The 15,129-nt window shown below is 35.3% G+C and overlaps 1 protein-coding gene across 2 annotated transcripts in view; it reads left to right on the top strand.

The window, feature by feature from the left end:
- GLRA3 (glycine receptor, alpha 3) overlaps window positions 1–5,281 on the top strand; it is a 70,980-nt gene extending 65,699 nt beyond the window's left edge. Inside the window, exon 8 of one of the 2 annotated variants that reach the window (XM_010569968.1) lies at window positions 4,759–5,281. In XM_010569968.1, the coding sequence (XP_010568270.1) occupies window positions 4,759–5,028 (270 nt within the window). In that variant the 3' untranslated portion in view covers window positions 5,029–5,281. The remainder of the gene's footprint in view (window positions 1–4,758) is intronic. The other variant, XM_010569969.1, reaches the window with a different exon arrangement.
- The last annotated feature ends 9,848 nt before the right edge of the window (window positions 5,282–15,129 follow it).

The following is a 15,129-nucleotide window of genomic DNA, read 5'->3' as shown; positions in this document are numbered from 1 at the left end:
ACCTCACTAAATGATTCAAATAACTGAAAGACAAATTTCTTTTCAGAGGGCCAATCCAATTTGGACAGAATTAACAAATATTTTGAAGTGTCCAGGATTGTGTTTTAAATACATTTATAAATAAAAACTGTTATTGCAATGTAATAAGCAACCTACTCATTGCTGTTTTCCAACAGGCATCACAATAGGTATAGGAGATTTTTCAAAAAAGGGTCTCGTTTCTTTATGATTACACAAATGGCATAATGAATTCTGAGAACAGGGGAATTTTGATTCCCAATTTGAGACTTCATTTGGTAGTCAGTATATGATCCATACTGCTTTGTCCCTGTCAGAGAAAAAAATCTGGCCAATGACCACAACCATTTCACAAATATTATATTACTAATGTGATGGAAATATTCCTTCAGAATGAATGAATATTAATTACTCATTTACAGTTAGACTCCTTTCAGTCTTGAAAGACAATAGGGAAAAAATAGCAGAATTAAAAGTCATACAGAGATACTGAAATATATCTACGACCAGTGCTTTTTCTTAGTTGCTTTCACACTGTAAAGGGAAAAATATTAACTGTGTATATATATTCAATAACACTTTGATTTTAGATTAGCTTTTAATATATTTAGTTTTCAGGAATAGTCAATCTTTTAATTCTATTTTCAAAAATCTAAAGATCACCATATCTTTTGTGAGGAAAATAGACATGCAAACTAGATTGTCTTTAATGGTAATCACACCTCTTTTCTTTTGTTTTCTTTTTGGTCAACCCATCCGTTTTGATGAAAGTATTTTGAGGGAGTTCTTGATGGAAATGAAATCAGTGAATCATTGCAGCATAGCAATGGCTTGAGATGTACAGGACCTATAGACGGGACTTTGCCTCAAATCTACAGTACAAATTTAAGGGTAAATTGTGAAGAAGATGTCCCATTTGTCATAATGTGATATCCGATCATTAACAGAGGCCCTGTCTTTTTGTCTGGAATAACATCTTCCCATGTGAACTCCATATACCTTCATTGCTACCTGTATGTGATGACGTGAAATGTTAATAAAGGTACCTGTCTTGTTAATTCCGTAATCCATTTTGATCTGTTTAAATCTGGATTAAAACATAGTATTAAAATTTTACTTTCTGCAACTTCAAAGGAACAGTGACATTAGTTCAAGGAGAAATCAGTTGCTAACAGATCAGCATTTAAAACCAAGTTGTTTTTTGTGCAAAACAATTCAACAACACTTTTCTTCTCAAAAATGAACAGTAAAAAATATAGTGTTCAATTATCAAAGCATAAGCTTCAAATAAGTCTTCAAGCTGTTACCACAACCTACAGTCAAAAGGTTGTAGAGATATTTTCAGCCTTTATGCATATTACTCCTCAAGAGGAATGTATTATTAAATATATGGACAGAAAACAGTGTAGTCACAGGGCCACAGAAACTGACAGCTTTGTAATACTTTATAGCTAAGTATTTTGTAGAACAATGCTGATACAAAAAAACCCTAATTGAAATAATTTCCCTCAGGCCTCCAGAGAATTCTAACTTTCTAAACAGAAATTATTATCTAAATTTATTTCCTATCTTTAATTACAGTAGTTTTAATACAGATGATAAAATATTTCTATGTAGTTGTATGCAGAATAACTTTCAAATTGTTAATTCCAAAGCCGTATGTGTGAAAAGCTCATTCATATTGAACTTTTTTTAAAGTTCATTCATAATAAGATTTTAAAAGCTTTATCAAAAATCAGTAAGAAATCATCATTTTCTTTTCTTTAGTGATGATCCACTAAACAAATGCACAAAAGACAAAAACAAAAGCTTCCTTATTACATTTATAAAAAAAAAAATTCAACCAAAATGCAGGACTTTTTGAGGAAGATTCACTGTTCCAATTCTCAGCTGGGACATACAGTGTACTTCCATTAGATTATTTCAGCTGCTGTGGACTTGGACACATCATGAGAAATATTTCTAGTCAAAAAGAAGGACTGTAGCCAAGTCAGTTGATAAAACAAATGGGGTCACACTAACATTTTATAAAAATGCATTCAAAAAAGCACTCAAAAGTTAATATCAATAACAACAATAACTGCATCTTTCCTGCTGTGCAAGAGCACCCACAGATATGAACCTGAGGCCAAATTAATGATTTTTCTGCTTTATGAACCTGCTAGAAAACTTGCAGAACCACATTTTGGATATTCCAGCTGTATCCCAGAAAAAAAAAGTATGATGGTACCTGGCATGCTACAATGCTCCAGAAGGTGCCCTTTCCTGCATATCCATTAGTCCTAGCACTTTGGTCTGACTTAGCAGGCTCCAGCCATTCTGCTTGCCCTCATGGAGACACCATGCAACAGAAATGCTAGACTCCTAGACGGACTTTCACATCACTTCCTCAACAACAGGGAGCATTTCCACACAGCCTGCTCGCAGACTAAATTAGGGATGTCTGCAAGCAAAAAAAAAAAAAAAAATCAGAGACCTGACCTTTAAAACCATTCTAGGGGATGGCTCAGTTCAGGTAAGCATCGAACAGAGACGGTAGTCTTAGTATACTGTGCCTCATCCCGAAATCATAACCAGCTGAAAGCTGCTACTCAGAAGAATTATTTTATTATCTTTTTGAGCTTGTGCAATCATAAACATTACTTTCTGGAGAAGCATGAAAAGATTTAAACCCTGAATTGTACGTATAAAGGTGTTTAAATGGCAAGTTTAGTGTACGTTCTCACAGTCCATATATTTGTAACTTCTGTTAACTGGAATACTACACTACAACTCTTCTGGAGTACAACCACTATAAAGATGTTATTTCCCATTCTTTTTTGACAGGAGAGGAACACTACTGTAGTAATTAGATCTTTGTTTTATCACGTCATCAGATAATGATCCTATCATTTTGTATTTCCATTATTCATTTCCATATTGAAGTCAGTCAGTGATTTTTCCTCCCCCTTTTCTTTCATGTTAATTTTTCCTTATTTTTTGTTTTTATAGGAGAATTCTAATACAGATTTGAAGTAGAGTAGTTTCAGTGAACTATATTAGTCTTTAAGTTTATTCAATTTACATATATGAAAAAGTGTTGTAACTACAGCTGTCAAGTGATAACTACAGCTCTGCCAGATGCTCATGCTGATTGCCAACTAATTCACTTCAAACTTAGTAATTGATCTGCATTCTTTTTTAGATAACCTATTCAACTAATATTGATAACAAATATGATTGGAATTTTTTTAAACAAAGTAATTCACAATGGTTCTTCTAGCAAGTACTACTTAACCAAAACTTTAAATACTTTTAAAATTAATTCTCTATTCCAAAACATTTTCAGATTTTCCAAATGTGACAGGCATTTTCAAAATGCAGAATTTGGAAGTCTGGATTTAAACTGTGTTCATTGAGAAATTACATGTCTATAAAGTAAGAGGTTTAAATAAAACAAAAATATTTCATAATTACTGAACTAAAACACTAATTATTTGACTTGCTTTGGTAAATAAATTTTTTTACCCTTTTATTTTAATTTAAGCTAGGAAGAGCTTCAAAACATCAAAAATTCTCTTATAAAAGGAAAATTGACTGCTGCTCAATTCTTTTTTTAATACTTACGGAAAATATTTTCCAAAATACTTATTTAAGAAATAACATATACATAATGCTTTGTCATACTTCATAAAAGTCTAGAATCCTAAAGCAGCTAGGCTAAATTAGACATGAAAAATAGGAAATCCTGAATTTAAAATCAGTATTAAAAAAATTGTAAATGCCATTTAAATCACATGGCTATCCTTGAGTAGCATATATAGTGAAGGAATACACTAGAATATATTTCAGAACCAAATTTGGCCCTTGCTTCACAGTCTATGTATCATTTATTTGCCTACATTTTTACCTCCTTTATTACTTGAGAGTACCTATAACCAGGTAAAGAGAAGTGCAAAATGTGTCTCCAGACAGAAGCCACATTCTTGCAACACATGCTATGAAAATATGTATATCTTCAGACCTTCTACTTCTGTTTCTGTGCCACAGGATTAAACACCATTTTCTCTTATACCACCCTGAATTCAGAATGTCTTTGCCAGTTTACCTCTGAATTGACAGAAGAATGAGTCAGAATTAAAATCTGGCCTTTAGCTTTCATTCACTTTTATTTTAAACTAAGACACTTTACATACTATTCTCTTTATCTGATGTATTCACAGGGAACAGCAGAAATAAGGCATACAGATAAGATTAACTAAATATGCAATGACCAAATAGAATTCTCACTAATATAACTAACATGAACATCATTAGTGCTTGTATGATGAGTATCTCGAGGGGCCAGGATCCCATTCTGTTAAGCAACGTACGGAGTTAATGGCTATTGTCTAAAAGACCAGTGTGAAGTTTGCCCAGTTGAAGACTGTGGATATTTACTGTAAATGGGGAAAATTAAACCAAACCAGAAGTTGTGTGCCTCATTACCACTAGTCTGCTAAGCTTTCTCTTGTCTCTAAATAGATTACAGAATCTATAAACAAATAGGAAAACTCTATGCTTGTTAAAGCTGCTGCAATATTTTTGACAGGTACTGATAGGGCTGAAATTTCAACCAGCTAAGATAAACTGTGGATTCAAGAAGTCACTGAGGTAATGGTGTAATACTTGCTATTTAGCAGCTGGTAAGATTTCTGTAAATAAAAAAAAATTCTTGCTTTTTTTTCTTTTTTTTCTTTTTTTTTTTCTTTTTTTCAACAGGATGATGATGTAAGGGAAAGTCAGTTTAGCTTTACAGCATATGGAATGGGCCCATGTCTGCAAGCAAAAGATGGAGTGACACAAAAGGGGCCAAATAATCCTGTTCAAGCTGCACCAAAAAGTCCTGATGAGATGAGAAAGGTATTCATTGACCGGGCCAAGAAGATAGACACAATATCCAGAGCTTGTTTCCCATTAGCCTTTCTGATTTTCAATATTTTTTACTGGGTAATTTACAAAATCATCAGGCATGAGGACATTCACCAATAACAAGAGTAAGGCTTGTAGTACATACAGATCTGGCTGCCATGTTCTACAGGAGGCTTTTTGTTAAAAATGCACATTGGAGGAGTGATTGGGAGAGTTAAAAGCATTGGGGGGCGGGGGGGATATCCTGCATGGCCTGCAATGCCCAGTCACAGTGGAATGGACTGAATGACACCCAGAGAAGATACATCTGCTATTGCAAACTTTCAGTGTCAAACTAAATATTAACAACTTTTTCATTGTAAATCACTCTCTACTGAAGCTTTACTGCCAAGTATTTATACATACTGTTACATAGTGGTATAATTGTACAGTATTCTTTGATGTTCTTTGACTTTTTTTAATTCTGGTGCATTTTTAATTAAAAAAAAGTATCCAAAATACCCTAGGTAAATCCCACAGTATTACAGAATAGATTAGTATTTTTAACTTTTATTTTAATTTTACAAGATAATGACAAATTACTGATTTGAGATTACAGTTTTAAGGATTTTTTCTTGTCTTAAGGACAGTACCTGTGGTTTTGCAATGAGCACGTCTGACACATTTAAGTTATATAATTTATTCAATGTACTTCATGTTACTGTTCTCCTGGAAGCTGTATGTTGAAATAATCTCAGACAGCACAGGGTATCTACAGCCTAATAGTCTGCATATCACATGGGAAATATACTAAAATTTGTGAAGTATTGATCCTGCAAAGGATTTTTTTTTCTTTTAATTACCTACACTTTAATAATCAAAACTTATAATATTTTTTAATCCTTTTTATATTTTTGAAGGGGGGGGGGTTTCTCAACTGATAAAACTCATACAGCTTGTGAGAGAGACAAACTACATCAAAATTTTGCAATGCTTTGTTTTGATTCAATGCAAAGAGATCTTGGACCAAAACTAAAAGCAAATAGTCAACTGCTTCACTGAAATATGTCGAGGATAAGTACAGCTGTGTTTATGCACATTTATCTCCTACATGTTACATAAATACAGGAAGTTAAATTTATGAGTATATCAAGTTTTCTGACTCATTCTTTGAAGTATATTGATATGACTTAGATACTGGTTAAGAAGCACTTCACAGCCTTAGAAAAACATGCAGCTCTTCTAAAACATGAAAAAGGATCTGGATGGTCTTTTACATTTATTGTACTTCACATTAATAAATAGGAGAACAACTATTAAAACTCTTAGAGAGATTTTCCCTGTTTAGGATTAAATAAGTTATACTAGTTGCTTCTTTGAATTGTAACACAATAGATCACATCTCTAGCCTAGCTTGTAGGCAAGAGTGTTTACTTTTGCCAATCCTGTCTCTTGAAAAACAAAAACATGCTAAGATATGGAACTCTGACATTTAGATTTACCTGATATTTTAAGTCCAGTAGCTGAGGCTGTTTCTCATTGCAAAATATTTTTCTTTTTAACATGTTTTAAATTTTTGGTTTGTTGTTGCTCAGAATGTGTATACAAAAGCAAAATCAGCTGGAGGCAAACATCTGGTGCACTGCCAAAGGCACAGTGCTTATGAAGCAACAGAAGCAATGTAACTCTGCACTGAGGATTACAGCATAGCAACCTTGGGTTTGGTTGGGTTTGTTGTCATTTTCCTCCAAGGATTAGTTAGAGAGATTCTGAAATAGTAGCTCTCAGATTTGGTTCATCTGTGTCAGAAAGAAGCTGTATAACCCTCCTTTATTTTAAAACAGTATTATTTTTTCAGAGTTTTGCTTCATGTATGATCTGAAATGAATTCAATTCACTTTAAACAATCATTGTTTACTGAGGTTATGTCTTGGTTTTGTTGATTTCTTTATGTGCATGTTCAAAAAAATCCTATTCACTTATGAAGGTGCTCACCTGTGTGAGGGAGTATCATGAACTAATGGCTGACATTTCAGTTGGATTATATTCATCTCTCCCAAAGTTATCATTAGCTGTATCGTATGAAAAGGGATGTTAACTTGCTTCTGCTATCAGTAAAGTCAATAGTATTTTGTTTAAGGACTGTTTGAAGTACTGGATCCATAACCAAGAGGCAATCATAAAAAATTACATTATCTTTCTGGCTCATCTCTCTTCCTTCCTTCTAAAATAGCTTTCTTGCATTCAATAAAGAATTCTTAATTGAATGGGTAAGTGCATAAAAAAAATGACGACTAGATCAGAATAACTCCTAGTTATTCTAGTTTATAACACTTGAGTACCTGGTTCATATTGCCTCTTTCCCAATCATTCAATAGTCTGTTGCTCTTACACATGTAGTACTACCTTGTTTTGAAAACATTAACAAATTTGAGTCATGCAGAGTTAAACAAATTTAGCCCTAATTTCTTTCTTCACTCTGAGGCAGAAAAGGTCTATGCTCTCAAGTAAAGAAATCAGACAAGAAATCTGATAAAAGAGAGATTAGATTACAACACTGGCAAAATGTAACAGGGAGTTAGAAGGAATGTAAATTGTTAAGCAAAAAAGACAAGTTCCTTCATTCATATGTGAACCTATTACCTCAGTGAGGGGGAAGAACCCTTGTGCCACATTTCTCTTTGACTAGAGGTATGATAATCTAAGGAAAAATTACAGCATATAGCATATATAAAATAAAAAGCATAGATCTACATTCTAATTCTTTTCTGACCTCCCTAATGGATTGTTACCTATATGTTCTATTTAAAATAAGTGAGATCTATAGATTTAATGACTGGACCTAGTGTCTAGTGTTGCCTCTCAGGATGCATCTCTTCAGCCATGCGTTATGGTGAGAGAGAAAAGGGTCTCAGACCTGGCCGATGGAAAGTATATCCCTTCCTCTATGTAGTTACATTGCTCTTTCATAGGCCGTTACATTGGGAAGTTGAGCATACTGTACTTTTATACAGAAAATTTACATATAATGCTCAGTCTTCTAACAGAGCATATTGAAAATGAAGAGAATTAAATATGTTTAAAACATCATTATGAAAACTCTACAGTCTTGCTGGAACATTTTTTATTTAGCAATCCATTAATTACAAAAGTATTTCAAACAGAGGGGAAAAGTAAAAAACGGTTCAGTGATGATGGTTTTAAATGGACATAACATTTGGCATGTCATTCTGCTGCCCTCAGGTAAGTAAAGATTTTCTATTTCGATGTAATGGAACCAAGATCTCTCCTGAACTGATAGTTTTCTGTGTTTTTACTAGAACCATGACATAACATTTGCCAAGGTAACAGAAGCCTCTGCAGTCCACTAAATAATGTGTTTTTAAAAAGAAAGCAGAATGTAAAATCAAAATTTCATTTAGATTATTCCTGAATGACTTAGTGTAAAGTCACACAGTAAAGAAAGAGAGAAATGTCATTTGAGGTGATAAGAAATTTCAAGGCACAAATGCCTGCTATTCACTACTGACTAGGGGAAAAGTCCAAAAATGCTAGCAGGCATGCCAGCCCTCTGTACAAAACTAGAATCAACAGCTACTGTCATCAGCTAAGATTAGTGTGAGAGATGATTCTTTTGTAACTGTATAATGAAGTAGCAGGCAATAACATGAAGAAGATGCAAGAACTGAAATGTACTCTGCAGTATTTATCAGACTGTGCTATTTATGCTACAGTCCTGTGGAAGAGGCAGTGGAGAGGCAGAAAAACAATCATCAAGGAAATAGGTTTGAGGCAGATGCTACTTAGCAGGGCTTCTCCTTGTCATGGTTTAACCCCAGCCAGCAACTAAGCACCACGCAGCCGCTCACTCACTCCCATCCCCCACCCAGTGGGACGGAGGAGAAAATTGGGAAAAAAAGTAGAACTCATGGGTTGAGATAAGAACGGTTTAATAGAACAGAAAAGAAGAAACTAATAATGATAATGATAACACTAATAAAATGACAACAGTAATAATAAAAGGATTGGAATAAATAAATTATACACAACGCAATTGCTCACCACCCACCAATCGACACCCAGTTAGTCCCCAAGCAGCGATCCCCAGACCCCACTCCCCCAGTTTACATACTAAATGTGGTGTGACATGATATGGAATACCCCATTGGCCACTTTGGGTCAGTTGCCCTGGCTGTGTCCCATCCCAACTTCTTGCGCCCCTCTAGCTTTCTCACTGGCCAGGCATGAGAACCTGAAAAACTCTTGACTTAGTCTAAAGACTACTCAGCAACAACTGAAAACATCAGTGTTATCAACATTCTTCTCATACCTAACTCAAAAACATAGCACTGTACCAGCTACTAGGAAGACAATTAACTCTATCCCAGCTGAAACCAGGACACTCCTACATCTAAAAAAGACCCCATTCATTAGGCTGAAGTAGATAGCTACCTCACCTCACTATCACAGAACCTGGGCTCTGCGGAGTACAGGTCCTTAGCAAAGCCACACAAGAAGGCTTCTTGTAAGCACAACCCCAATGTGACAGGCTAATGCAGCTTTGCCCCAAGTCATCATTCACCGTAGGTGCAGACTCTGTGCTGCTCAGGTCATGTTTTTGTGGTCTCGGTAGACCAGCCCTATACTTCAAAAATAAAATACTGGCACTAGAAGATCATTGCAATACAATGAAAATAGAGGGAGGAACTGCAGGATCTGGAGGAATACTCCAGTAACACAGAGACCAAAGAGCTGGCACAGTCACCGTAAAGGGGAAAGAAGGAAGCATGAGGCATCCTTACTACTTTTCCCCATCCCCCAGTATCCGCTCCACAGGTACACTTGTTCAGGTAGAAGCAGTAGCTGCAGAGGGAAACAATTTATGTCAATTACTGCAAAGTATATATTCTCTTGGGACAGTAGTTTCTACCTGTGCAGAGAGACAATTGACTTCCACACCATACACTTTCTTAATAGAAAGAGAAGGGGAGCAAGAACGTACAGGATGGAAAGTATGGGCTATACACAGCATACGAGGGACCACAGGGAGAGAGAAAGCCAAAAGCAGAGTCTGGAACCTCTCATATGACTGTCTTTTCTTTCTGCACTAAAGAGAGAGATGTGGCCAAACCCATGTCATCCCTCGTAAGGCCAAAAACTTCAGGACCTTGAGAGAGGATAAGAAAGGTCCCTTAGAGGTGCAGTAGATATACTGAACTGCCACAGTACCAAACTCCTGCTTAAATTCTGAATAGCAAAATGCATTTTATTTTTAAAACAGTATTCAAATATCAACAAAATAGGCTTGCATGGTTAGAGGGCTGGCTTTTTTTTTCTGTAATGTTGATAAACTAGAGGAGGCTTGAAGGAGGAAAGGAAGAAGGTATACTAGCGTTTTACTATTTAGAATTTAGCTATTTTAACACCAAAATAAAGCACATTCTACTTTCAAGGAGTTTTGACAGCAAGCACTATTATTTAAACAGGTAAGTGGAATTCAGGAAGAACACGGGATTTAATTATTCTTTCAGCTCCATCATATATTGGTTTTCTTTGGATTCTCTTTATTAAGAGTTTGTTCCAAAACCTTTTCATAGTCTGCTTTATAAAGAATCCTTTGTGATGTGTGAGAGATGATTCTGTTTACTCACTAGAAAGACTTATATTTAGGTGATTTAGATGTGCACTTTACATTTAAGGAGTAAGGTATTGCTTCCACTTTGTACTATAACCCCTTACAAAACTGTAGGTTGATAATGTAGATAAAAATAGAATATAATAAAGTGTATAAAACCTTATATTTTTAACAGTAGGGAAAGATAAAAAGTCTTCCTTAACCATTAAAAAAAAGTATTATTTTTAGCAATAATTTTGTATTAGATGGAAATTAATTTATTTATACAGTTCCCAGCCCAAGCTGAGATGGTTGGTTGCAAAAGATAGATGTACTTTATGTGCAGCTTCTGCTCTTATTTGAGCTATCATAGGAATTAATCTAATGCAACAGAGCAGAATTTGGCCTTAAACTGTGAAACTGCTGAATGAGCTATTAATTCTTACAGTATGCCTGCGAGGTAGTAAAATAACTTTATCCACATCTTACTGTATAATCATATGGTTATTTAGATGAGGACAATATCAGATCATCATGGCTTTTTTCCTTTTTGAGACAACTGAGAAGAAAAATATAAATCACAAACCAAACTACTTGTTAATAATAAAATGGGTATCTTATTTTGGAGTGGTTATGGAAAAGGTGCCTTCAGGCAACACGCATCACCTACAGTATTTACTGAAACTCTATCAGTTTGGAAGGCTTGTGGAAGCAGGTTAGATTGCTAGAAACAGTGGGTTAAATGCCAGAAAAATGTTGGCTCATCCTGTATTCTTGACATTCTTGAATATTACTGCACTTCTTCACTTTCATCTTTGTGAAATATGCAAGAAATGTTTCTTATGTTTGTATTTTAATGTATGATAGAGTGATGTTAACAGATGAAATGGACTAAAGTAGCTACTGATGTTCCATGAATGTGTAATCGTGAGCTGTATAAAAAGAAATTGTGCCATAAGCTTTTAACATAAGGGTTTAACATAATATACAGTATTTTGTGTGTTAGTGATCGCAGCTTTTTAAAGGCTACAGCAAGAAAAAAGAAAAAAAGTTAATATGATAGTGTATTAATAATTTGTCTGTGAGTTTTCAAAATATTCTCCTGTGAATTCTGTCTGATGGCAATTTCATCTCAAAGTACTTACTTTTTGGTAAAACTCTGTAAATGTGTTGTGCATGGATTTGATTAAATTCCTTTTTATTGTATTACAGTATCATATTGCACTTAAACTGACATTCTCTGCACACAGAAGTGTTAAAATATGTGACATTTATGGTGTCAGTCATGTCATGTAGATATTTTATTAAAAAAATAAACTTAACTTTTTTCAGAAATGGTGTAATTATTTTTATGATATTTTAGGCAATGGGCTTAAAGTCACAGGAGGGACTATCAACACCATTAGAAAAAAGGATGAAACCCTCAGCAGCAGTTAAAGTGCATTACTATGAAATATTTCAGGAGTGAAAACTTGAGAGAAAAGGAATGGAGTGCTTTCAATTGTTATATTATTCAGATTAAGCTTCAAAATACTTTAACTGCATTAATGAAAAATACAAAGAGGTGTTTTCAAGGAGCATGCTGGAGGATGGCAGGCACTGAATTAGGAGTCTGATCTTCCAAGGCTTCCTTTACAGTGAGTGGACAGAAAGAGATCTCTCCAGAGGACAGGTGGAGGATGGGCTCCAGTTCTGGAAAAAGCTCATTCTGAAAACTCAGGAAAGTTATCTTGATAAAAGCCTGTTGAAATAAGTACAGCCACTTCAAAATAGTCCTGCTGATCTTATTATCAAAAAGGCAAAGAATTTCACTTGAAGCAAATAGCCTTATGGAAGCTTTATAGATCTGTGGGCCCTCCTAAGTACTGAATAGAAAAATCATTTCAAAAAAACTGAAGTGAAGGTAGCAAGTAAGAAGTCCTTTGAGAACAGCCTAAATTCTGCTAATCTGATTACAGCAGTGTTAATATGCTTATAAAGAGCATACAGAATGGTCATCTCAGTAACAGCTACATGACAACGTGATGCTATTTAGGTTAGAAACCTTTAGTAGTCTCAGCACAGATGCCTTGCGTTCCCTGCCCCCATATGCCAAAGAGCAACATCAGTTCATTCCTTTCAACTTGCTTTTCACGTCAATGGGATACAAATACAAGAACCTGGCCATATTTGCAAATGAAGTATTTCCATTATCTGTTGCTAATAATTCAGTTCAGTAATGTATGGCTTGGAGCTTTATGAAATGGAAATTTCTCAAAAAAACAGCCAAATGTAACAAGAGCACCAGTGGAATCTGAGCAGAAATCCTGAGCGTGCCCTCATAGAGCCTGCAGAACCGTGTGGTCAGACCCCTGTTATTTATGACAGCTATTGTTCCAGCAGGTCTATACCATCTTGAGTTCCCAAGAGTAATTCAGGTATGTTCACAAGCAACAATGTCATGAAATGACTTCAGCAGCAAATGTTTTCATACTGAGCTGCACAGTTCCCAGAGCATGAAAACTGCAAAAACGCTGTACCAGGTGTGCAACAAGCAATCAAACAAGAAAGTAACAGCCAGGTAATGTGACCCAAGAGTCACAGAAAAAAGAAGTAACAGATCTTAAAAAGATCAATATGTGATTATGTTGCATAAACTGTACAGCCCTTTCAACATAAAATTCTGGAAAAACAGATATCAAATATCCTCTTTTTCATGTTTGCATATATAGCTACCTAATTATTTTAAAAAATGAAATAAAGATTTAATTCCATGTGGTCCATGCAGTGGATTTTGTTTCTAGTATCCTACTTTCTATATACTAGCAGGATCTTAGAACATTTTTTTCTAAATAAGACACAAGCATGTAAATTTAAAACCCTGGACGACAATCCACCAAAGTCACAAAACTAGAATTACAGGGAAAATTTCATTTTGTAAATAAATGAAACTTTTTCAAAATTTGAATAATATACTTCCAAACCTTTAATAAACAATTATATATTTTACATATAATATTTTTTCATTGACAAAAATTAGATATTTCAACATTTACTTCACAGACTCACAAAGTCACAAAATGGTTGAGGTTGGAAGGGACCTCTGGAGGTCATCTTGTCCAAAACCCCTACTCAAGCAGAGCCAGCTAGAGCCATTTGCCTAGGACCATGTTTGTACAACTTTTGAGTATCTCCAACGATGGAAACTCCACAGCCTCTGTGAGCAACCTGTGCCAGTGCTCAGTCACCCTCAGAGTAAAAAAGTGTTTTCTGATATTCAGAGGGAACCTCCTGTGTTTCAGTTCATGCCCATTGCCTCTTGTCCTGTCACTGGGCACCACTGAAAAGAGCCTGGCTCCATCTTCTTTACACCCTCCACCCAATTTCTTAGACAAATTCACGAGATCCCCCAGAACTGGCCACAATACTCCAGGTGTTGTCCTACCAGTGCTGAGTAGAGGGGAAGGATCACCACCCTTGACCTGCTGGCAACACGCTTAATGCAGCCAGGGATACCATTAGTCGTCTTTGCTGCAAGGGCACTTTGCTGGCTTATGTTCAACCTGGTGCCCACAGGACTCTCAGGTCCTTTGCACACCTGCTTTCCAGCTGGTTGTCCCCCAGCATACACTGGTACATGGGGTTGTTGCTCCCCCAGTGCAGGACTTTGCGCTTTCCCTCACAATACTGAAAAAAATTTCCTTGTAATGTTAGCCTCTATTTAAGTAATCTGCATTTAAAACCTCTACTGAGGTAATGAGCCCAGCCTGAAACCCACTTATGTCATGTTTTAATTCCTCTCCTAACAAGCCAGATAACACACCTGACTTGCCTTGAAAACCAGCATGTGACTTTGGATATGTTTAGTTATTCTCATTAGGCAAGTTCCATAGGAACAGAAGACACTCAAACAGTTGTTTTTAAGAGCACATGGTAGTGCAGCTTGTTTGCCATTGCATGAAGTAGGAGTAAACCTCATGTAGATCTATTAGATCAGAATAAGCCCACACATTATTAGAATTTGGCTGACCATATTTAAAGTAGGAGGATATTGGAAATTCTTACAAATTTCAATCATACTTGTTTGCATTATATGCGAAACAGGTTTCCCTCCCCATCCATTCCTTGTTTCATTGTAGCAATAGCATCTCAGGAAAGTATAAATTATACCACAAGATGGCTCCCTCTCATACGAATTGAGGGATGTCATGGATGTCTGCATTTTGTTCAAGGAGATAAACTTTAGCAAAACGCATTTTTCCTGTAGAAACTCCATGCACTGACATTCATTATTGAAAAGGAAAATTATAAAGTATAAGCACTATTCATGCTACAAATCACACTCCATTTTGAAAGTGATGGAAATGCTTTGAGATGATGGTGTCTTAGAAATAAAAATAGCTGAGACATTAATTTATTAGGAATAAAACCCAAGGGTTTATGTCTAAATACACATATGAAAATGTAAAGTTTTGTATACCTGAATATTTTATTAAATAAAAATGGCATTTTAAAACAGAAACCAATAATTTACTTTTTTTGAGTATTGTTGATTGTCAAATACTTATTGCTACAGATACGATTTTGTCCAATAGAAAATGAATGGCTAACCAAGTTTTAAAGAAGTGTTTAAAAAAATGAAGAGGAAA

The sequence above is a fragment of the Haliaeetus leucocephalus genome, unplaced genomic scaffold (assembly GCF_000737465.1).
Source record: "Haliaeetus leucocephalus isolate CR32 unplaced genomic scaffold, Haliaeetus_leucocephalus-4.0 Scaffold284, whole genome shotgun sequence".
Classification (NCBI taxonomy): domain Eukaryota; kingdom Metazoa; phylum Chordata; class Aves; order Accipitriformes; family Accipitridae; genus Haliaeetus; species Haliaeetus leucocephalus.
The sequence above is the reverse complement of the archived record's forward strand: the minus strand, read 5'-3'. Positions and strand labels throughout refer to the sequence as shown.